Source organism: Manihot esculenta, chromosome 6 (genome assembly GCF_001659605.2).
Source record: "Manihot esculenta cultivar AM560-2 chromosome 6, M.esculenta_v8, whole genome shotgun sequence".
Taxonomy (NCBI): domain Eukaryota; kingdom Viridiplantae; phylum Streptophyta; class Magnoliopsida; order Malpighiales; family Euphorbiaceae; genus Manihot; species Manihot esculenta.
In genome coordinates this window covers 2,209,722-2,233,426 of record NC_035166.2, presented here as the reverse complement: position 1 = coordinate 2,233,426, position 23,705 = coordinate 2,209,722, and the positions used below count along the sequence as shown (strand labels likewise).

Below are 23,705 nucleotides of genomic sequence, written 5' to 3'. Positions count from 1 at the left end.
TTATTTTAAACATGAAATGAGCTTAAGATCGGCTCTTACCTCTTGAAGATCAAGAGAGAGACGTCCTAAACTCGGAGGTGGGAGATTTTTGAGTTCTTGAACCTCAAAGCTCCAAAACTTGCTTTAAACTCGAAAATCTTCAAAACAAAGCAAAAACTTGTGAAAATCTTGAAAGATTTGAAGGAAAGAACTCAAGGATGGTGAGGAACGGCGGAGAGCTCACCTTGGCCGACAATGGGGAGAAAAACTCGCCCGTTTTCGGCTAAGGGACCCTTTTATAGTGGCTGGCCAGGCCACGTTCGGGGGCAGAACGTGCCTCCGCATGCATGCCATGTTCGGCGGCCGAACTTGAGGTTCGGCGGCCGAACCTGGGCTTCCCTCACTTATGCCTTCGGGGGCCTAAGGCTCACCCGAAATGCATGCATGTTCGGCGGCCGAACTTTGAGTTTCGGCGGCCGAACCTGAGTTTTCCTCCAAGGTTGTTTTTATTCAAAAACTCATTTCCTCTTTACTTAAAACCATGAAAAACATTAAAACATTTTATGAAAACATGTTTCTACCCTACTAGAGGCTTCCGACATCCGAGATTCCAACGGACGATAGGAATTCCGATACCGGAGTCTAGCCGGGTATTACAAGGTCCATCAGCTCCAGCACGGATCTTCACGATGACTCAACAGGAGGCAGATGCATCTAACACCGTGGTGGCAGTTAACTTAGTCATTGGTTGTTCAGATGTGTATGCCTTGATGGACCCTGGTGCATCTCATTCTTTTATTGCTCCGAGAGCCGTCGAGAGGTTGGGTCTGATGATCTCTGGGTTAGAGTGTCCTCTTTGGGTCAGTGGACCCCAGTGTGATCCATCAGTGGCAGAGTCAGTCTGCCAGTGCAGTCCAGTTTTTGTTGAGGGGAGATGCCTTTCCGCCGACCTTGTGGTTCTAGACTTGACAGATTTTGACGTCATTCTAGGGATGGACTGGTTATCTACCCATGGTGCTACCTTGGACTGCAGGGACAAGGTAGTCAGGTTCAGAGGTCAGGATGGGTCAGAGGTAGTCTTCTGAGGAGACAGGAGGGATACACCTAGAGGTCTGATATCAGCTCTTCAGGCTCGTAGGTTGCTTAGGAGGGGATGTCAGGGGTATTTGGCTCATGTGAGAGAGCTTAGCAGTCAGGTCAGAGAGCCCGCCTCGGTGCCAGTGGTTAGAGAGTTTCTAGACGTCTTCCCAGACGAGCTGCCGGGTTTACCACCTGCTAGGGAGATAGAGTTCGAGATAGAACTGATGTCTGGAACCCGACCGATCTCTATCCCTCCCTACAAGATGGCTCCAGCTGAGTTGAAAGAATTGAAAGAACAGTTGCAAGAGCTGGTAGACAAGGGCTTCATCCGACCGAGTACCTCACCCTGGGGTGCTCCAGTCTTGTTTGTCAAAAAGAAGGATGGATCCCTTAGACTTTGTATCGACTACAGGCAGTTGAACAAAGTCACTACCAAGAATAAGTACCCATTGCCAAGGATCGACGATCTATTCGACCAGCTAGCAGGAGCGGGTTGTTTCTCCAAAATAGATCTGAGATCTGGGTACCATCAGCTGAGGATCAGAGAAGAGGATGTGCCAAAGACAGCTTTCAGGACCAGATATGGGCATTTTGAGTTCCTTGTAATGCCGTTCGGGTTAACCAACGCCCCTGCAGCATTCATGGATCTCATGAACAGAGTGTTTAGCCAATACCTGGATCACTTTGTTATTGTCTTCATAGATGATATCTTAGTGTATTCCAGGAATGCAGAGGAGCATGCCCATCATCTGAGGTTGGTTCTGCAGACCTTGAGGGAACATGACTTATATGCCAAGTTCTCCAAGTATGAGTTCTGGCTGAGGAGCATTTCCTTCTTGGGGCATGTAGTGTCAGAAAATGGAATCGAGGTAGACCCCAAGAAAGTGGAAGCTGTAGCTAACTGGTCTAGACCCACTACAGTGACATAGATCAGGAGTTTCTTGGGTTTAGCAGGTTACTACAGGAGGTTCGTTCAGGACTTCTCAAAAGTTGCAGCTCCTCTGACCAGGTTAACCAGGAAGAATCAGAAGTTTGTGTGGACCGATCAGTGCGAAGAGAGTTTTGAAGAGCTTAAGAAGAGGTTGACTTCGGCACCAGTGTTAGCTTTGCCAGCTAGCAGTGAGGACTTCACGGTCTTCTGTGATGCATCCCGAGTGGGTTTGGGTTGTGTGTTAATGCAGAAAGAAAGGGTAATTGCTTATGCTTCTAGACAGCTGAAGAAGCACGAGTTGAATTACCCCACACATGACCTAGAGATGGCAGCAGTAATCTTTGCACTCAAGATGTGGAGGCACTACCTCTATGGGGTAAAATGTGAGATCTTTACAGATCATAAGAGCCTGCAGTACATCCTGAGTCAAAGAGATTTGAATTTGAGACAGAGGAGATGGGTAGAGCTGCTGAGTGACTATGATTGCAAGATTCAGTATCATCCGGGTAAGGCGAATGTTGTGGCGGACGCTCTAAGCCGGAAGTCACTAGGCAGTTTATCCCACATATCAGCAGAGAGGAGGCCAGTAGTAAAGGAGTTTTACAAGCTCATGGATGAAGGTCTTCAGTTGGAGTTGTCTGGTACAGGTGCTTTGGTAGCCCAGATGAGAGTGACACCCGTGTTTCTGGAGCAGGTGGCTCAGAAACAGCATGAGGACCCAGAGTTAGTGAAGATTGCCAGGACTGTTCAGTCGGGCAAGGATAGTGAATTCAGATTCGACAGCAAAGGGATCCTCCGCTATGGGAGCAGACTATGTGTACCAGATGATGTAGGGCTGAAAGGAGACATTATGAGAGAGGCTCATAATGCAAGATACAACATTCACCCCGGGGCCACCAAGATGTACCAAGATCTGAAAAAAGTTTATTGGTGGCCAGCTATGAAGAGAGAAGTGGCACAGTTTGTGTCAACCTGCGAAGTGTGTCAAAGGGTGAAGCTGAAACATCAGAAGCCGGCTGGAATGCTTAACCCGCTATCTATTCCATACACTACAAAAATCTGTCGGAATAGTAACGGATATTAGTAACGGATTTAAATCCGTTACTAATTTGTAACGGATTAGTAACGGATTTTATATTCCGTTATTAATTTTTATTATTTAGTAACGGATTAACAATCCGTTACTAAATCTGTTACTTAATAAAAATATTTATAAATTTAATAACGGATTTTGAGATCCGTTATAAATCCGTTACTAAATTAGCTAAAAATTAGTAACGGATTTCAATCCGTTAATAAATTTGTTACTAAATCGGTTACTAAATAAATTAATTAAATAAATAAAATAGTAACGGATTTAATAACGGAATGCAATATATTATATAATTAGTAACGGATTTAGTAACGGATTTAATCCGTTACTATTTTTTTAATAAAAAAATCAATTTTTTATTTTTTAAAATTCCAAATTTTCTTTTTAAGTTTAGTAACGGATTTAGTCCGTTACTAAATCCGTTACTAATCTAAAAATTAGTAACGGATTAAGAAATCCGTTACTAAAATTTGGAGAATAATACCGCCTTTTTATTTTAGTTCTCCCACGTTTTTTTTGAAAAATTTAGTAACGGATTTAATCCGTTACTAATCTAAAAATTAGTAACGGTTTAAGAAATCCGTTACTAAAATTTGGAGAATAATACCGCCTTTTTATTTTAGTTCGCCCGCATTTTTTTTAAAAAATTTAGCAACGGATTAAATCCGTTACTAAATCCGTTACTAATTCGCGTATTTATACACTCACCCATTTTATCTCCCTTCACTTCATTCATTTTCTTTCTCCCCATTTTATTTCCCTTTCATTTCATTCATTTTCTTTCTCCTCTTCTCTCCTCATTTCTTCATTTCTCCCTTATCTTTTTTTTTTCTTAATTATTAACTCCAATTTTTTTTCATTTTCTTTCATTTCCTTCAATTTTCTCTTCAATTTTCTTTCATTTCCTTCAATTTTCTTTCATTTCCTTCAATTTTCTCTTCAATTTTCTTTTATCATTGATCTTTCTTTTATCACTTGATTTTTGTTTTATTTTCTCTCATATTTTTTTCTTTCATTTTCTTATATTTTCTTTCATTTTCTTTTATTTTCTTTCATTTTCTCTTCCACTTTCTATCATTTTCCCTTCCTTTTTCTTTCATTATTCATTCATTTACTTTCTTTTCTCTCATATATATACTCTAACCTTTGTTTTTACATTCTTTTGTATATCTTCATTTTCTCTTTATTTTTCTTCATTTTTTCTTCATCTTTCTCTCATTTTCTTTCTTTTTTCTATTTTTTCTTCCTTTTTTCTCATTTCCTTTAATTTTCCCTTTTTTCTTATTTGCTCTTCATTTTTATCATTATTTTCTTTTATTTTCTTTCTTTTGTTATTTTCTCTTTTATATCTCATTTTTTTCTATTCTCTCACTTTTTTTCTTTTTTTAAATTTTCTCATGTAATTTTATAATAATTTTCTCATAAAATTAATAAAATTTAAAATATTAAAGTTAATATTTAATATAAAATACAATGAAAAAATTAATAGTTTACCATAATTAAATTATTATCTAATATAAAATATAATGAAATAAATTAATTCCATTTAAAAAAAATGAAATAAATTAATAATTTAATATAATTTTTAAAATTAACAATAGATTTAATAACGGAATATAAATTTAAAATATTTTTTTTATTTTTTATTTTATCAAATTAGTAACGGATTAGTAACGGATTTCTATCCGTTACTAAATTTAGTAACGGATGCAATTTATTTATATATTTTTAATTTTTATTAAATTAGTAACGGATTTGAAATCCGTTACTAAATTTCATTACAAATCCGTTACTAAATCCGTTACTAAATCAGTAACGGATTGCTAATCGGTTACTATTGCATTAGCAACGAGGTTCATAGTAACGGATGTAAATCCGTTACTAATCCGTTACTAAACTGGTTAGTAACGGATTTTTCATTGATTAGTAACGGAAAAATCCGTTACTAATCCGGAAAAATCTTGTAGTGATAGTGGAAATGAGAAAATATAGCTATGGACTTCGTAGTGGGGTTACCGGCAGCGCCCAACAGATTGGACTCCATATGGGTGATTGTGGACAGACTCACCAAATCTGCTCACTTCATCCCTGTCAGGAGTTGCTATTCTGTGGACAAGTTGGCGCAGGTATATGTTGATGAGATCGTCAGGCTGCATGGGGTTCCTGTTTCTATAGTGTCCGATAGAGGGCCCCAGTTCACCTCCAGATTTTGGCAGAGTCTGCAGAACGCCATGGGTACCAGGTTGGATTTTAGCACTGCTTTCCATCCACAGATAGACAGACAATCAGAAAAAACCATCCAGACGATAGAGGATATGCTTAGAATGTGTGTGCTGGATTTTGGCGGTTCTTGGAGGCAGCATCTACCCTTGGTGGAGTTTGCCTACAATAACAGCCATCATGCTAGCATCGGGATGGCTCCATATGAAGCTTTGTATGGAAGGAAGTGCAGATCACCCGTTTGCTGGGAGGAAGTTGGAGAGAAGGCCTTGGCAGGGCCTGAGTTAGTAGAAATCACCAGCAGGGTGGTACCCATAATCAGAGAAAGGATCAAGACTGCTGCAAGCAGACAGAAGAGTTATGCAGACATCCGCAGAAGACAGGTAGAGTTTCAGGAGGGGGATCTGGTATTGTTCAAGGTGTCTCCTATGAAAGGAGTGGTTCGCTTCGAAAAGAAAGGTAAACTAGCCCCACGATACGTCGGACCCTTTGAAATCTTGCAAAAGATTGGGAATGTGTCGTACAAGCTAGATTTACCTGCTTCACCAGACTATTCCCTTAAAGTGGGAGGTCAAGGGTTCGAGTAGTGGGGGAGGCGACCTAATTTCCAAAGGGAAATTTAGGCCAAATCCACTTAGGGAAGGATGCGATGCGAGAACCCAAGGGGACAAATCCTGCCAGGAACCCGTGAGGGTGAATGGATGTTAAGAGCTGTTCACGACGCCAGTGGAAAGCCCGAGGTGGCAAGAGGCCAGGCGAGGGATAGCCCTGGGCCGTGAACGGTAACAGTGCCGGTGAGAGGGCCGGGCTGTTACACCTTCGACTGCCTAACCTGAGTTCTTCCAAAGGGCAGAACTCAGCCTCCACAATGCACATTTACCTCCCAAACCATTCAACTCAGAACCAACACTTCCAAAACAAGCATACACAAGCAAATAAGCATTTTGGGGTCTCAAACTATCCTAAACCCCAACACAAACACAAAAAGCAACTCAAACAATACACATTACTCAAAACTCAACATTAACCCAAAAACTCAACATTAACCTAAACATGCATTTCTGCTCCAAAAACTTTCACAAAACTTGTTTAAAACATGAAATGAGCTAAGGATCTACTCTTACCTCTTGGAGATCGAGAGGAGAGGCGATCCAACTCGGAGATGGGAGAGATCGAGCTCTTGGGGTTTCCAAGTTACCAACTTCACTCTTTTTGCTCAAATATCTTCAAACCAAGATAAAACTTGTTAAAACTTAAAGGATTTGACGAAAATCATAAAAAACAACCATGGGAGAGCATGAACTCACCGTTGGCCGAAAATGGGGAGAAAACTCGCCCGTTTCGGCCATGGAGCCCTTAAAGTGCCTCCAAAACTCATGCAAGTTCGGCGGCCGAACCTGAGCCACTTTCGAAAGCCTAACTTGCCCTCCAAAACTATCTAATGTTCGGAGGCCGAACCTGGAAATGCCTTCATGGTCTTTTTCATCCAAAACTCAACTTCTTTCTTACTTAAAATCATAAAATACATTAAAACATTTCATAAAAATATTATTTTGCCCTTCTAGAGGTTTTCGACATCTGAGATTCCACCGGACGGTAGGAATTCCGATACCGGAGTCTAGCCGGGTATTACAAATTAGTATACTTTTTAAAATATAAAAATTATTTTAATATATTTTTCAAAATCTAAATACTAACTAATGAATTTTTCCATAATATAAGGACTTGATAATAATTTTCTCTTAATTAATCAATAAAAAAAGATAAAACCATTAGATAACAATCCAATGCACAGTTGTCTGTGCATCTCTGACCCCCGGTTCTGCCTCCTCTTCTGTCTTTTAGGCCTTTTATTCTCCACTGCCTTTTCTCTGTCTCCTGATTCCCTGGTGAATCTGCTCGTAGTCAAGGTGTCATCCTGCCTGATATACTTTTCAGCTCGCTTCATCAGTTCAGCCAGGGTATTGGACGGTTTCCTGTACAGTGAGCCAAAAAACTCAGGGGATGTGGTTTCTTTCTGCATGGCCTCCACGGCTCTTGTTTTGTCTAGTTCGGGAATCTGCAGGGCCTCCGAGTTGAACCTGGCTACGTACTTTCTTAGAGACTCATTCCTTCTCTGCCGGACTGTATCCAAATAACTGATTTTTCTCTCTGCCGAGACCCCTACAATAAACCGGCTGATGAAGATGTTCTCTAGATCCGTGAAGCCTTTGATGCTTCCTGCCTCTAAGCTGTTAAGCTATGCCCGAGCCGGTCTTGTGAGAGTGGTAGACTTTGCACATCAGGGCGTCTGAGTGAGTTTGGTGCTTCATGAACGTCTTGTAGTTTAGGACGTGCTTCCTGGGGTTTCCCATACCGTCATAGGCTGTCATTGGTGGCATTATGAACTTTTTGGTGACGATCTCCTGCTGTATCCATCTTGAGAAAGGTGAGAACAGCTCTCAACTTCATCATTTTCGATGAGCTCTCTTACCCTCCGGCCTCTTGGTCTGACCGTAGGCTCATTTTCTCTGTCAGCCTCTCCACTCCTTTCGCCCGTCTTCTGGCTGCTTTGTTGGGGAACTTGTTAGTTGAAGGTGGGTTGAGGTTCAGTGGCGTTGAAGCCTTGGGTTATAGGGGTACATTCAATAGGGTGTTGAGACCCCTTTGCTGCAGCATTTGCTCCAGCCAGTGGGCGGTGTTTTGGAGCTGGAGAGGCATGGTTTGTAACTCCTAGTCAGATAAGGTGGTTCTGGATGTATTCCCTATCGAGCTTGGCAAGGGGTTAAATGATACAAGTGGTTACTTTGATGGGGCTGTAGGGCTGGAAAATGAGAACTGCTGACCTTTATGAGTAGATCTCAGTGGATCTCAGTGGGTATTATGGAAATGGAAACTCCAATGACGGAAAGTTCTCCTCTCCAACTCCTCACTTTTCGACCTCCTCGTTGGCTCAACAGAATAGCTCTCAGCTTCATAATTTTCTGTGAGCTCTCTTACCCTCCGGCCTCTTACTCTGACCGCAGGCTCATTTTCCCTGTTAGCCTCTCCACTCATTTCGCCCGTCCTTTGGCTGCTTTGTTGGAGAACTTGTTAGTTGAAGGTGGGTTGGGGTTTGGTGGCGTTGAAGCCTTTGGTTACAGGGAATACATTCAGTGGGGTGCTGAGACCCTTTTGCTACAGCATTTGCTCCAGCCAGTGGGCGGTGTTTTGGAGCTGGAGAGCCATGGTTTGCAACTCCATGTCAGATGAGGTGGTTCTGAGTGTGTTCCCTGCCGAGCTTGGCGAAGGGTTAAACAATACGGATAGTTGGTTTGATAGGGCTGTAGGGCTAGAAAATGAGAACTGCTGACCTTTATGAGAAGAACTCAGGTCGTTTGGGGTATTGGTAGTATGGTTTTCATTATGGTTAGCCATGTGGATCTCACTGGGTATTATGGAAATGAAAACTCGGTGATGGAAAGATCTCCTTCATTTCCAGAGACGGCGCCAATTGATGATCTGAGATGCAGAGAGAAAAATGGTTTATATGTGTATGGAAAAGTTTAGTCTGGATGCATAACCGCCACTCTGCCACATTGCTACCTGTCGCTGTCACACAGAGTCATACGTACGGGCGTATTTGCCTGCCCATTCTCGTCAGACGGCTATTTAATTCACTTTCGGCGCCCGTGCTGATACGGTCGCGACATAGCTGTCACGTGGATTATTATGGAATCTTAAATTTTTAAAAAATTTATTAATTTATTCATATTTTAAAATTATTTAATTAAAATATTCATATATTTACTAAACTCTAATAATTTAGTTCTATGGTTAGTACAGCGGTTAGGTTTCTTAAATATTTATAGCGTTTAATTCATATAATTTTTCTTATATATATCATCATTTTGTTTTTATATTTTTAAATATTCATACTATTTAATTTATTTAAATAAAATTAAAATAAATAATTAACAATTTATTTAGCGAAAGGATTAAAGAGTTAAATTTTAAAAAAATATATGAATATATCAATTGAGTAAATTTAAGATAAGAATAAATCAGTGAATCCTTAAAATCAAGGATCTAATTTTAATTCTTCTTAAAATTTTACATTCAAAATATTTTTTTGTTTAATTAAATTAGAATATGTTGGCTACGATATAAATTTCCTGATGTAGTCTGTGTTAAGCGCAATTGGTCGTTGTAGTATAGTGGTGAGTATACCCGCCTGTCACGCGGGTGACCCGGGTTCGATCCCCGGCAACGGCGTTTTTGAACTTAATCAACCTCACAGATTTTTCTCTAGCAAAAAAAATTGCATAAGAATTATTTTGAACTTAATCCATTAAAGATTTTGAAGAAAATTTTTTTAATCTAAAATTATAAAAATTTTAGCCATTAAGAATATACATCTTCAACTGTTGAATTTTTTTTTTTATTTTTATTATTTTTTAAATTGTTCTTAAAAAAGATTTTGTTTAAATATTTCTTGAAAATATTTTTTTCCTAAAAAAATCTTCTTAAAAATTGTTTTTAAGAATTAATTATTTATTAAATTTTAAAAACTAAAACCGATTAGTTTAATATTTGATTTTAAAAAATAAATTAAAATATTTCTAACATTTTAAAAATTTATTAATTTATTTCTCTATTAATTTTAGTCATTAAATACTATAAAAAAAATTAAAATATTATCGATATGAATAGACTAATTAACTCTTTAGAAATTTCAGAATCAATTAATAATTTTTTTCAAATTTAAACTATTGAAAATAAAATATTTAACGACTAAAATTAATGAAAAGACTAATTAATATACTTTTTAAAATATAAAAAACGTTTTAATATATTTTTCAAAATCTAGATACCAACTGATAATTTTTTTATAATATAAAGACTACAATAATTTTCTCTTAATTAATTAATAAAAAAAGTAAAACCGCTAATTATTCTAATCCTTAAAATGGATGCAAAAGTTTTGTCCCTCTCTTTCCCTCGTTGTGGACTATACAACATTCATTTCTTTTATTTTGACATGTAAATAGTGCATTTCATGGCCTAAATTCAGCAAAATTTGCTGATACTAATGATAGAGGAGTTTTTATTATTGCTTTGATTATTGCATATGGGACAAATAAGTGAAATGACAATCCAATACAGAAAACGAAAAGAGATATGACAATATTTACCCAAAGTGTGCTATAGACTCTCACCGTATGATGGAGCCATGTGACAAAGGGTTTATTAAACTATGAGATTTGGTCACAAAAGTCTCACCCATAAAAATGGAGATTCGAATATCATAATAGTTGATACTTGGAACGATAAAAAACTCGTCCTTTCATGAATCGATTGAAACTTTTATGACACAAGTTATCATTAAAGAATAACATTCAATATATTCCCATTACACTTATAATCGCGAAATCTCTTATTCACTAGCCGACACCAGTTGGATTTTCAGGAGATTCATTAACCGACTCCTTCTTATAGTATAAAAACAAAACATACACATAGTTCAAGATATGCATTCTTACACACTTTTATTGACTCAAGCTACTTACTTTCACTTGTCCTTTCTGATAGATTACTAACTTAGCATTGAAATAGCTGTCCATAGGCGCAAACTACCTCACCTTTTTTGTTTTATAGATTGACCAATCATCTTCAGCTCATTTTCGACCACATCATTTGGTTCCATTATCGAGATCTCCATTGAGTCCTTCTTGTTCATGTGGGATAAATTCAGCCTAGCTTTCTATCTTTTTACTCAAAGAATTTTCCATTTCTATCACTTTACCCTTAAAATGGCTAAAAACTCACGAGCTATTGCTAAGTCTGCTACCAATAGGGAAGCCATCATCTCCTCCATCCATAGCAGTAGACAAAACACTCCTTCCATACTCAATGAGACATACCTTAACAATTTGAACAATGAGCAGATGGTTCAATATATAAAAAAAGTTACAGGTAACTCTTGAGTAATATAAAGTTAGGGAGGAGGCTTCATTCATGGCTTCCAGAATAAGGGAGGAAGCTTCCTTCGAGATTCTAAAGACTTGGATGGAGGCAATTCATATGTAGTCCAAAGGAAGGCCAAGATAGAGGATGATGAATTATTAGACAAGACCCTGAAAGATGTTGACTGGAAGTTGGTTCGAGCGGTAAAAAGGTACCAAAAAAGAGCAAGAGGAAGATTACGACTTGGACGACGCTTCACCCCTGTCGGAGAAAATTCTTGCTGAGACTTTTTTCACAAAGTTCAAGCTGCCTAGTTTTGGATAAATACGACGGGACGATAGACCCCATGAGCCATCTGGCTATCTTCTAAATTATGATGCAACTACAAGATGTCAACGATTTTATACTATGCCGAGTTTTCCCATGCACAGGCCATAAGGATTTTATCAGTTATTGGGTTGAAAGCTTTACTGTTGTTCGTTTGAGGGGAGAACAGAGTCAGGGTTTTAACACAGTTTGGAAAGATATTGACTCTGAGTGTAATATTTTTCCCTGCTTGTCTAAGTGGGAGCAATTATATTTCGCTCTTCTAACTCTTCTCCCTTATAAGTATGACGTTTTCAAATATCTGCAACTTCTTCTTGGAGGTGATTGTTATGCCATTGGTATACATCGACTGATTTCTTTCATTTTTTGCTTTCTCTTTCATTTTTTGCTTTCAACATTTCAACGAGTGAGACCACAATCCCTCGAAATTTCACTATTCGGCAACACAACCACAACTTTAAAATACAAATCACCATTTTAATTAATTAAATCATTACCCCCTTGCTAGAATCATTTATGGTAAAAAAAAATTAAAGAGGAAAAATAAAAAAAAGAAATTAATGTATTATTATTTTGATACCTTACTAAATTAAAGTAGAAGTAAAATTTCTCTTATAATTGAATGTTGACTTAATTCACATGAGTTATAATATTTTTTATATGATATGAAGAATATATAAGTAATTTTAAGATAAACAGTATATAATATTTCAATTTCTCTCAAAATGAGAAATGTTTTGATGTTAATGAAGGAGGTTAGTAAACCAAAATTCTCATGTTTTCTCCTCATTTCTTTTTTTTTTTCTATAATTTATTGTCGAAATAAAGAAAATGGTAAAAATTTATTTTTTAATATCTTCTCCTATATTCCTATATTAAATCCCATGTCGGTTTATAATAGGAATAATATGCTGCTTATAAAGATTTTAAATACTTCTCCCCTTTGAGTTAGCTTTTAACGTGAGTTAGACTTAATCCAAATTTAATATGGTATTAGAGTCTTTTCACCGATGTTGGACATCCCATAAATATGTTACGCTCCAGTATAATCATGAATATGAGAAGAGTGTGTTGAATCACACGTTGGTTTGTGATAGAGGTAATGTAGGAGTATGTTGAATCTCACAACGGTTTGGAATAGAAGTAATATGCATATTGGTTTTCATATCGGTTTAGGATAGAGGTAATGTAAGAGTTTATTGAATCTCACGTCGGTTTGAGATAGAAGTAATGTGCACATCTGTTTGGGATATGGCTAATGTACCCTTTATAAGGACTTTAAGCACTCTTTTTCATAAATATGTTACGCTCCAATATAATTATGAATATTGAGAATGTATTGAATCACATATCAATTTGAAATAGAAATAATGTGTCTCTTATAAATACCTTAAATATTCTTCTTCCTTAAATTAATTTTTAAGATGAGTTAGACTTGACTTAAATTTAACGCTCTCAAAAACAAATGTTAAATTTTTTTTAGAAGTCATTTATTTTTTTATAATTTTAGAAAATTAAAAAATTAATATTTATAAAGAAAATATAATTAATTTACTAATATTATATTATTTATTTATTAAAATTATAGGACTAATTAATTATTAAAATATTTAAAATGATAGAAATTAAATTATAAATGTAATAAAAAATTCTAGCAATCTATAGAGTATTAATTTTATTATTTTTTAAAATCACAAAGAATAAAATAAATGGTTATTGAAAGGATAAATCGGCTAAAAATATATTTTTTGGGATTAAAAAATAAAATAACTCATAAAGAAAAAAAACTCTAAAAAATCCGGCCCAACTGCAAATTTGAAATCCAAACCGACCGCTCACGACCAGAACCGTCGTTCTCCCTTCTCTGGTCATCCTGTCCACTGGAGGTAGCTGCGACCAAGGCGGCAAGAACAACTCCATCTAGTAAGATTTTAAACTCGTCCGAAGAACTGTCCCAACTGGAACACAAGCGGGTAGAAAGGGAGTAGCCTTCTCTCGGTGCATGCTCCCTTCATCAGAAATGCCATTGAAACCATCCGCATACAAAAATTGGAAACAAGCAACAAAGAAGAAACAAAAAAGAACAAACACAGCAGATCAGACAAGTCCTCTCCAACAAGCTCAAATTTACTCAAAACCAGAAAGAAAAGTTATTTATCTACACCACACCTTAATCAGAAGAGGAGAAACCCACTTCTCTAGATAAAAAGGAGGGCAGGAGATAACCACACACATTGTAACAGAAGAAACGGTCTAGCTGCAGGAAGAAGAGGCTGATAACCCAGAGAACACAGAAAGAGACAAAATCAGCTCATGAGAGTTCGAATCATACAATAATTCTCCCTATGTCGTATTCAATGGTTCTGAATCCAGTGTACGTGGACTTCTTGTGGGCATGTACGTTGTCGTTTTGGTGCCTTAAGAAAGCATTGAAGCGGTGCTTTTGTCCTATGTTTAATTTAATTAAATTTAGAAATCTCAATGTAAATTAAATTAACTAGAAAATAAAAAAAATTCAAAATTAATTTTTGTGCTAAATTGAAAATTTTAGTTGAAACTTCTTATTGCTTCTTAATTTTTATATTAAATTAAAAAATTAATTTAAAATTTGATTTGTAAATTGAACTTAATTTTAATTTTCAATTAATTAAGTTTTCAATTAAAATGTAAATAATAATTTCATAATTTTGAAATATTTAATATCCATGAATAAAATTTCTTCGAGAGGTGGCATTTGTCCTTTATTGTCTTGGAGTTTACTGCTTCGACTGAACCCCAACACACCAAGCATTCTTCGAATATAAGACGGAACTTCGACCATCGTCCCTCCACGAACTCACAATGGCTTCCATGAAAATCCTTTGGCTGCTTGTTCTAGTCATTTTCTCTACTCTCTCCCTACTCTCAGCCTCTACCCCTAAGCAAACTTATATTGTTCATATGAATCACAACTCCAAACCTCTGTCACATCCCACTCACCATGACTGGTATCAATCCCTTACTTCAACTTCTGATTCCATACTTTACACCTACACCACCGCCTTTCATGGCTTTGCTGCTTATCTCGACCCACAAGAAGCAGACTCTCTTAGAAATATGGATGCTGTCCTTAATGTGTTTGAAGATAGAGTGTACTCAGCTCAGACCACTCACACCCCACAATTCCTTGGTCTCAATTCCAGCTTCAGCTTGACTGATGGGCGTCAATTTGAAGAAATTGAACAAGCTTCTCATGATATCATCATCGGAGTTCTCGACACTGGTGTGTGGCCAGAATCCAAAAGTTTTGACGACAAGGGGTTGTCGGATATCCCAAAAAGATGGAAAGGAAAATGCGTGTCTAGTAATGACTTCAATGGGAGATCACTCTGCAATAACAAGTTAATTGGGGCTCGTTATTTCTTAAAATCACACGAGAAACAAGCATCTGGTTCTTCGAAACAGGTTCCCTCGCCTCGGGACTATGACGGGCATGGAACTCACTGTGCTAGTACAGCTGCAGGGTCACCGGTGGAGAATGTGAGCTTGTTCGGCTATGGTAAGGGCACTGCGAGAGGAGTAGCTTATCGTGCACGGGTCGCAAGCTATAAGGTTTGTGCACGAGTCGATGCTTGTTATTTAGCCGATATTTTTGCTGCGTTTGAGAGTGCTATTTCAGATGGTGTTGATGTTATCTCTTTGTCTATCGCCCTAGTCTCTGAACCACCCCCGTATTATCTTGACCCCATGGCCGTTGGTGCATACGCAGCAATGAGTAAGGGAATTTTGGTGAGTTTTGCAGCTGGTAACACAGGACCTAAAAAATCGTCAGTAGCGAACACAGCTCCGTGGGCTATAACGGTGGGTGCCGGGAGTGTAGACAGAGACTTCCCGGCTTATATTTTGCTTGGTAACAAAAAGCTATTCAGAGGTGTGAGTATCTACAGTGGAGGAAGAATGGGGAATAATCTAGTGGGGTTGGTGTACCATAAAGGAAAAAATAGCTCGAGTAACTATTGTTTAGATGGTACGCTTGAACCAGCTTTGGTGCGTGGCAAGGTGGTGATCTGTGATATAGGAGTCACAGAAAATGTGAAAAAAAGTCTAGTGGTTCGCAAAGCTGGTGGAGTTGGGATGATAGTTGTAAACTCTGTAAGTATGAAAGAATTATCAACTGACATCCATTTGTTGCCAACTGTGGAAGTGGGGTGGAAAGTGGGTGACTTGATTAAACAATACGAGAGAACTGATCCTAGTCCCACGGCTGTTCTTGGCTTTGATGGGACGGTGGTAAATGTAAAGCCGTCACCGATGGTGCCTTATTTTAGTTCTCGAGGGCCAAATTTGGTGACTCCATATATCTTGAAGCCTGATGTTATAGCTCCTGGTGTTAACATCTTAGCTGCATGGACTGAGGCTATAGGTCCATCAGGCTTGAAGGAAGATAAGAGGACTGTCAAATTCAATGTTGTATCAGGTACGGTTCTTGTTATATGCATCTTTTTAATTCGTGATAATGGGGAATTCTTTGGGCAGGACTAGGTATTCAGGCAAAATTTTCCGTTTAATATATTTAATGTTAAGATGGTGAAATTTTGTCAGGAACATCTATGGCATGTCCACATGTAAGTGGAATAATTGCATTAATAAAAGCAGCACATCCAACTTGGAGTCCAACTGCAATAAAATCAGCAATTATGACAACTGCCTACAACACAGACAACATGAACTTGCCTTTTAGAGATGCTTCTAAAGGTTCATCTGCCAACTCATTTGCATACGGTTCTGGTTTTGTAAACCCACAGAGAGCTCTCTCTCCTGGTCTGGTTTATGATGCTTCAAGTCAAGACTACCTTAAATTCTTCTGTTCATTGAATTATCCTCTTGAATATCTTCGAGAAATTTTGGACACCCCAAATCTGTCTTGTTCGAGAAAGTTTAGAGATCCTGGTGAGCTGAATTACCCATCATTTTCTGTTTTGTTTGGGAACAAGTCGTCAATGGTAGAATACAGTCGTGAAGTGACAAATGTTGGTCTCAGCAATTCAGTGTACAAAGTGAAAGTGACTGCTCCATCAAATGTGGATGTGACTGTGAATCCTAGTAAGCTGGTTTTTAAGAATGTTGGGGAGAAGAAGAGATATAGAGTTACATTTGTGGACAAGAGACTTAACAAGTCTAAACTTAAAGCTGCATTTGGTTGGATTGTTTGGAGTAATGCTAAGCACATAGTCAGCAGCCCAATTGCTGTTATGTGGCCATGAGAAATTAGCTACCATCTACAAAAACTTCATCTTATGTATGACAAGTGTGGAATAATGTTTTATACTAGTTAAAATAACTTGTATCAATCCAGTAAATGTATAAATAATAATGTTATTTATGCGACTTGAATTTAAATACGTTTGGACTCCTCATATCTTATAAAACATGGAAAAAAAAACACAAAAACATTTAATCTTTTTGAATTAATTAACATCATTAATTAAAAAATTAAAAAATAATAACAAAATACATATAATATATCAGTTAAATAATTAAATTTAAAATTTACAGATTAGATCAATTAAATAAAAATTAAAAGAATTAAATTAAAATTTAAATACACATAAACATTTAACTTTTTAAATTAATTAATTTTTAATTTTTAATTATAAATTTATTTCGACTAGTAAAATTTAAAATTTTTTAAATTTATTTAAATATACTTATTATCAGACTAAATTTATGAGTGTTATTCTGCTTTTAAACGTGCTTATTTTGAAGTAATACAAATTTATATAGCAAATCATATGATATTTTCACATCAGTGAATCGGTTAAAAATTTTGTCATGTATTATATAATTAAATAAAAAATATTAAATTTTATTTTTAATTAAAATTTATTATTAAATTATTATTAAAATTAAATAAATTTAAATAAAATTTAATAAATTAAATTAGGGTGTAACTCATATTTTAAAATACTAAAAAATAATATTTTTAGTTTAATAATAATTATAGTTAAATTTAGATAAAAATTAAGATATTTTTAAAGTGTAATTTAATTATTTTTCAAAAAAGAATTTTTTTAAGTAAACATTTTTTTAAAAAAATAATTAAGTATTAATTATTATGTATTTCATCTTTTTTCCAAAGATGACTCGTGTTTTTACGTGGCTGTAGAATTGGCTGCTCCATTGCACGTGGAGTTCCTGTGAGCCATATACGTTGTCGCTTTAGTGTTTGTAAAAACTTTGACGGTGGCTGTTGTCCTAAGTAAAATCTCCCTACTGCCATGGACATGTGCTATGCAACGGTAGAATATTCAAATCGGGGGTCTGAGCATCTACAGTGGACAAAGAATGGGGAGTAATCTAGTGGGGTTGGTGTATGGTAAGATTGTGATCTGCGACACAGAAGTCATTATAGCTATAGAGAAAGGTCTAGTGGTTTGCAAAGCTGGTCCTTAAATTTTAAGTTAACTTTAAAATAAATTAATATTTTGAATAAAACACTATAAATTCAAATAGATAAAACCTAATAAAAAAATTTAAATTTAAAGGGCCAATTTAATTTTAAATCTATAATACCATATGAGAAAAAAAAATCCCAAATTCTATAAATAAATGTTACATAAAATATTAGATTAAAGATTACATATATATAATTCTAGTACTATGAAATTAAAATTTATTATAAAATTATTTCAATAAATAAAAATTATTAGAATATAAACTATTAGCTAGAGTTGAAATTATAATTAGTTAGACATGCTTTAATTATTATTATTTTATTTCAATAATATGATCTACTATTTAATTTAAATTTCATATCATTCTTGGCTACCAAGCAGGCACAATTCTGATTTTTTTTTTCCAAACAATTCTGATAGTTTGATATAACGTTTAGGCTTAATTAGACAATTTTTTTAATTATTTAACTTTTTTTAATTTTAATTTTGATCTATAAAAATAATTAATTTTTAGAATTCAGTTTATATTAAGAATAATAAAAGATTTTTATAATTATAAAAATTAGAAAATTTTAAAATTTTCTCCATTAATTCTAATTTGATATATTGTAATTAGTGGATAATCGAAAATAAAAGAAAATAAAATTTACTGATTAAATTATTAAAAAAATAGTTATTAAAGTAAATTATTAATCGAACAATGATAAAATTATTTATTTTAAAAAAAATTATAATTATATTTTTACCTTTTTATAATAAATTCGTGTCAATGTATTTATTTTCTATTACTAACATTATGATTTAAATACACTTACAGATTTAACTTGATGGTAAGTGTATCTGAATAAATTTGAGAGAGGTCTTAGATTTTACTCAATTAATTCCCAATTTTCAGTTAAAAAAAAATCATAATTTAAATCTAATTTTATTTTCTCTAATTTATACTTAATTTATATTATTGTAAAAAATTATAAAACTTTATGGAATATTTTGTTAAATCTTAAATTAGTTTATGGTAAGGATAATATATCCGTTTGTATGGCTTTGAACACTCTTTTCATTTTTAACTAGTTTTTAGACGTGTGTTAAACTCAGTCCATTTTCTTAAGATGGAATCTAAACCTCAGTTCGGTCTATTTTCAAAAGACTTTTATGCTGCAAATTTATATGGGTACAAAAGTTTCAAACTTTTAAAATAATTCTACTTGCAATGATGGATGTTTCTTGCAGTATTTTATGATAAGTATTCTACTTGCACTATTTATTCTCAAGGAGCACACACTCAGATCATGAAGTGTAGAAAGCTTTTGAAACATTTAAAGAAGGGATCAGATTCTATTAATGATTATCTCAAACGAGCAAAAAATTTGTTCGACACTATGGCTGCGTTACAAGCTTCAATTTTTATTGGTGATATTTTAGAAGGGTTGGACTTTGCCTATCATCCATTTATTCGAGCGATTGAAGCTTGAAACTCTGCTATTTCTTATGATGAACTGTATACACTTTTGTTGGGTGAAGAAGCACAATTGAAGATTGCTAGTCTATCACTGGACTCTTCTATTTCGCCAACTGCTTAGTTTGCTTAAAACGGTTCCTACAGGTCTGGTGGGAATCAAATAATCGAGGGAGAGGAGGTTACGATTCTGGACACAATTCTCGCAACCAACAATCCAACATAGGTTCTGGATGAATAATCAATCGTCACACAATAATTTTGATTCTAATTCTCGATCAACTTCATCTCTGATTTGTTACACTTGTTGAGGAACTGGACATACAAGTTGGCTTTGCCCATTATCTAAGTAGAATTACAGCCAATCTTCTGCTCATCTTGTTGCTGCTTGAGGACTGCCAAAAGCTTAAGAATGGACATTGGATTCTGGAGCAAACTTTCATTTAACACTGACCTACGGAAACATTGATCATATTGAACTTTATATAGGAACTGATGCTGTCACAATTGGCAATGGTAAAATGATTCGTGTTTCCTCTGTTGGCTCTTCTTATTTTCGAAATTCCAATAATCTTTTTTGTTTTGATAATATTTTGCATTCACCATCTGTTTCACGCAATTTGCTTTTGCACTTCAGAACAATATGTCTATCGAGTTTTTTCCAAACTTCTTTCTTTTGAAGGGTATCCGCACGAGGAGAATCATTCACAAAGGTTTGAGTAAAGACGGATTATACAATCTTCCATTGTTTCTGTTTCATCCACAAGCTAATATTGCTACCTTTTCTGATTGGCATGCAAATTAGGCCATGTTAATTCTCGTTTGCTTCGTAGTTTTATTTCTTTGAATAATTTAGCTTGTAATAAATTTCAATATGTTGAACTTTGTGATGCATGTTTGTCAAGTAAAATGCATAAACTTCCATTTTCAGAGTCAAATTTTAAGGCTACTAAGCCATTAGAATTGATTTGTTCTGATGTTTGGGAGGCTTCCCCTGTCTCTTCTATTGATGGTTATCGTTATTGTGTCTTGTTCTTTGATCATTTTTTCAAATATTCTTAGGTCTATTTCTTAAAACAAAAATATGAAGTTTTACCAACGTTCATTTGTTTTCGCCAACTTATGGAAAAGTACTTTAATGAATCGATTAAAATGTTCCAAACAGATTGGGGAGGGAGAGTATCAAGCTTTAACCTGTTATTTATGAGAAAATGGAATAACACAGAGAGTTTCTTGCCCATATACTCCCGAACAAAACGGTTGTTGATAAGCGGTTGTCGAAGCCGTAAAAAATAAACCTATTAAACAATCAACAATAAACTTGTAGATAGTGGCAATAGGGTCGAACCACAAGAAATTGACACCAATGATTTTCCTAATAATGACTAGGTCAAGTAAATAACAAGTAATTAAAAGAGGGGGGTTTTGAGTTGATGTATTAACACTAAATAACAAAAGAAAGCAATAATTTAAAGATGAGTAAATCAATAAGAGAAAAGCTTCTAGTTGAAGTATGGATCTATTTCAGATTGTTTAGAATTGATCATTGATTCTTTAATACTCCTATTTATCTCAATAAATTAGTTTAGGATGTGGAAGACGCTTCTCACAATCCAAATTCCTCCTTAGTTCTAGTTTGATTAGGAAACGTTCGCTAATCAAACACTAGTTAACAAGTTGCCAAGGAACGTCCTTGGGGCCTTTGGCATCGAACAACTGTTAACTGCATTAAGACTTAGAGAAACCTAATTCTAACCTTGCCAACCGCGTTGTCAAGTTTAGATCATGCAACTTGATTAAATTTGTGTTCAAATAATATAAGCAATTACGGACTTAAATTATTCAAACAATTGTTACTCAAGCAATTAAAAGCAATAGGCCTAAATTGATTCTAAAAGCAAAACAACAATTATAGAAAGATCAAATTGCATAAATATTGAAAATAAATAGAAGTTTAACAATGGAGATTTAAATCTCCCAATTCATCACAAAATCTGAATTTTCCAACTTCAACTAGAAAGGAAAGTGTTTAGCCACTCATGGTGGACAAAATCACAAAAGAAAAAAAAGAAAGAAGAGATTGCTGCGTTTCTGGAGAGTTTCTGAAGCTGAGAGATGATTAGAAGATGCCTTTGCTGGTTTGGAGGCTCTCCTTTTATAGCTGAAGAATTCTATCTATCTAGGGTTTTGAAATCCCTTTTTGATTTGGTGTTTGACTCCTCTTTTGATGTTGAATTTAATTGCAATTGGAATTCCTTGGATGAGAAGCTCTTTCGTGGTTCTTGGTTTTATGTTGGTAGTGATTGGGTTGGATTTGGACATCTAAAAATTCGGATTTCTGTTTTCTGCCCAATTTCCCGCTCTGCTGTCAGTTTCTGCTGTCAAAGTAATTTGCCCGGTTATTTGACCAGTTTCTTCAAGTGATTGGGCAAATCACTGACCCAATCACTTTTCTGTGAGTCAGTCCAGTTTTCTGCTCTCTGTCTTCTGCGAGTGATTTGGCCAGTGTCTTCGAGTGTCTTGGACAAATCACTGCCCATATCACTTCTGCCTATTGCCTCCAGGTTTCTGCTGTCAAAGTGATTTGCCCGGTGATTTGAGTGTTTTGGGCAAATCACTGACCCAATCACTTTTCAGTCAATTTTCTGCACTTTTTCTCCAATTTTCCAATTTCTTCCTTTTCTGTAAAAACAAGATAAAAATCATAAATTAAACTAAAAAATGTGTAAATAAGCAATAAAAAGGATAATAAAAATGCGGCTAATTTATGCTTGATCAAATACCCCCACACCTAGCTTTTTGCTTGTCCTCAAGCAACAAATAACTTAGTTAATCAAGTTCCTTTTTCCTTTGAGCCTAAGTACCACTTAATCAGCCCCCCCTAGACTCCTAAGCTGAAGTATCACAGTATAGAGTACATGCACCAAGGTCGTCCTCTCCTTTCCTTGTTTCCTTTCACCTACCATGGTTAAGAGAAAGGTTTTTGACTCAATCATGCTTATTCTTTTATGTTAGGTTTAGTGCAGCCCCTAGGAGTGACTTGCCCCTTTTCTTCTTTCTTCCTTTTTATTTTTATTTTTATTTTCAGCAACACTTATTCTTATCCTTGCCTGAAAAAGTCACTAACCTTTTTACGCGATTGTGTACATGGGTGATACACCCCCAGTTACTCAGTCAGTCACTTCTCCAAGTGGCTATTAGGCTCAGTTCATAGTCTTAAACCATTGGAACAAGTTTATGATTTGTGCTTTATGCTGGTTTTTTTATGATAGTTTGGGCAAATCAGCTCATAGGGAGTTACACTAACTTTGTATTTGCATGTATTTGTATTTTTATTTCCCTTGACCTTAGCAAATTTGAGGATTCAATTCAAGAGAAAAACTCCCTAAGTGAAGGTAACATATTGTGAATGATTCAATTTAAGCTTAAAGGGGTGGCAAATCAATGGGGTCATGAGATAAAGAAACTCTTTTAACCTTGTTATCTATGTTGAGTAGAGCAAAAGCTAAGACAAAATTATGTGTGTGTGTGCAAGAAAAAAAATGTGTGGTGTATGTCATGGGGCAAAAAGATGTAAAAAGAAACAAAAAGACACAAGTAGAAAGCAAAAGATGATGGAATCAATGTAAATCAATGCAAAATTTAACCTAGTAATACCCCCACACCTATGACAAACATTGTCCTCAATGTGTAAGCATATATATATAAAAAAAAAATTTAAGGAAAGAAAGGGAAAGGGACTTCCTGGCCTGTGGGTGATTTGGCCAGTGATTTGGGCAAGCACTGGGCAAATCACTGGGTAAATCGCTATCTGTCACGGTGCTGGGGCAGAAAATGGTCCACCAGCAGGTCCAATAGGTGCTCCATCCTTTGCATTCTGTCTTTGATTCTGGTGAGATGAGCCTCCACCGAATGGTCTTGAGGTGCCTTTTATGTCCTCCAAGGTCCACCCAATTGCTTCTTTATGCTTCCTCAACACATCAAGGAGCTTTTCCTCTTCTTCTTGGCTTAACTGGTTAGAAATAATTACTGGAAGTGTATTTCCAGCTCCCAAGTAGGCATATTTAGGGCTGAGCAATTCTCGGTCTAAACCGAAAAACCGAACCGAACCGATTAAATTCGGTTTATCGGTTTGGTTAGTCGGAAAGATCGGTTTGGTTCGGTTAGTAGATTTAAAATTATTCGGTTTTTGGTTCGGTTCGGTTTAAACATGTTAAATAACCGATCAAACCGAAAAACCGAACCCAACCCAACCCAGCC

The 23,705-nt window shown here is 35.7% G+C and overlaps 1 protein-coding gene and 1 non-coding gene across 2 annotated transcripts; both read left to right on the top strand.

The window, feature by feature from the left end:
- Positions 1–9,464: 9,464 nt before the first annotated feature.
- Positions 9,465–9,536, top strand: TRNAD-GUC. Its single transcript has one exon. It is a non-coding gene; the product is annotated as a tRNA-Asp (tRNA).
- Positions 9,537–14,396: 4,860 nt separating this feature from the next.
- Positions 14,397–16,798, top strand: LOC110617333 (subtilisin-like protease SBT1.8). Its single transcript, XM_021760059.2, has 2 exons — positions 14,397–16,011; positions 16,137–16,798. Exons 1-2 carry the CDS (start codon positions 14,397–14,399, stop codon positions 16,796–16,798), a joined length of 2,277 nt encoding a protein of 758 aa, XP_021615751.2.
- The last annotated feature ends 6,907 nt before the right edge of the window (positions 16,799–23,705 follow it).

What these genes read in the sequence shown, in the direction of transcription:
- LOC110617333 (XM_021760059.2), top strand. Translation starts at nt 14,397, where the DNA reads ATGGCTTCCATGAAAATCCTTTGGCTGCTTGTTCTAGTCATTTTCTCT. An exon ending in CAAATTCAATGTTGTATCAG is followed by an intron (nt 16,012 to 16,136) that starts GTACGGTTCTTG and finishes AAATTTTGTCAG; the next exon opens with GAACATCTATGGCATGTCCA.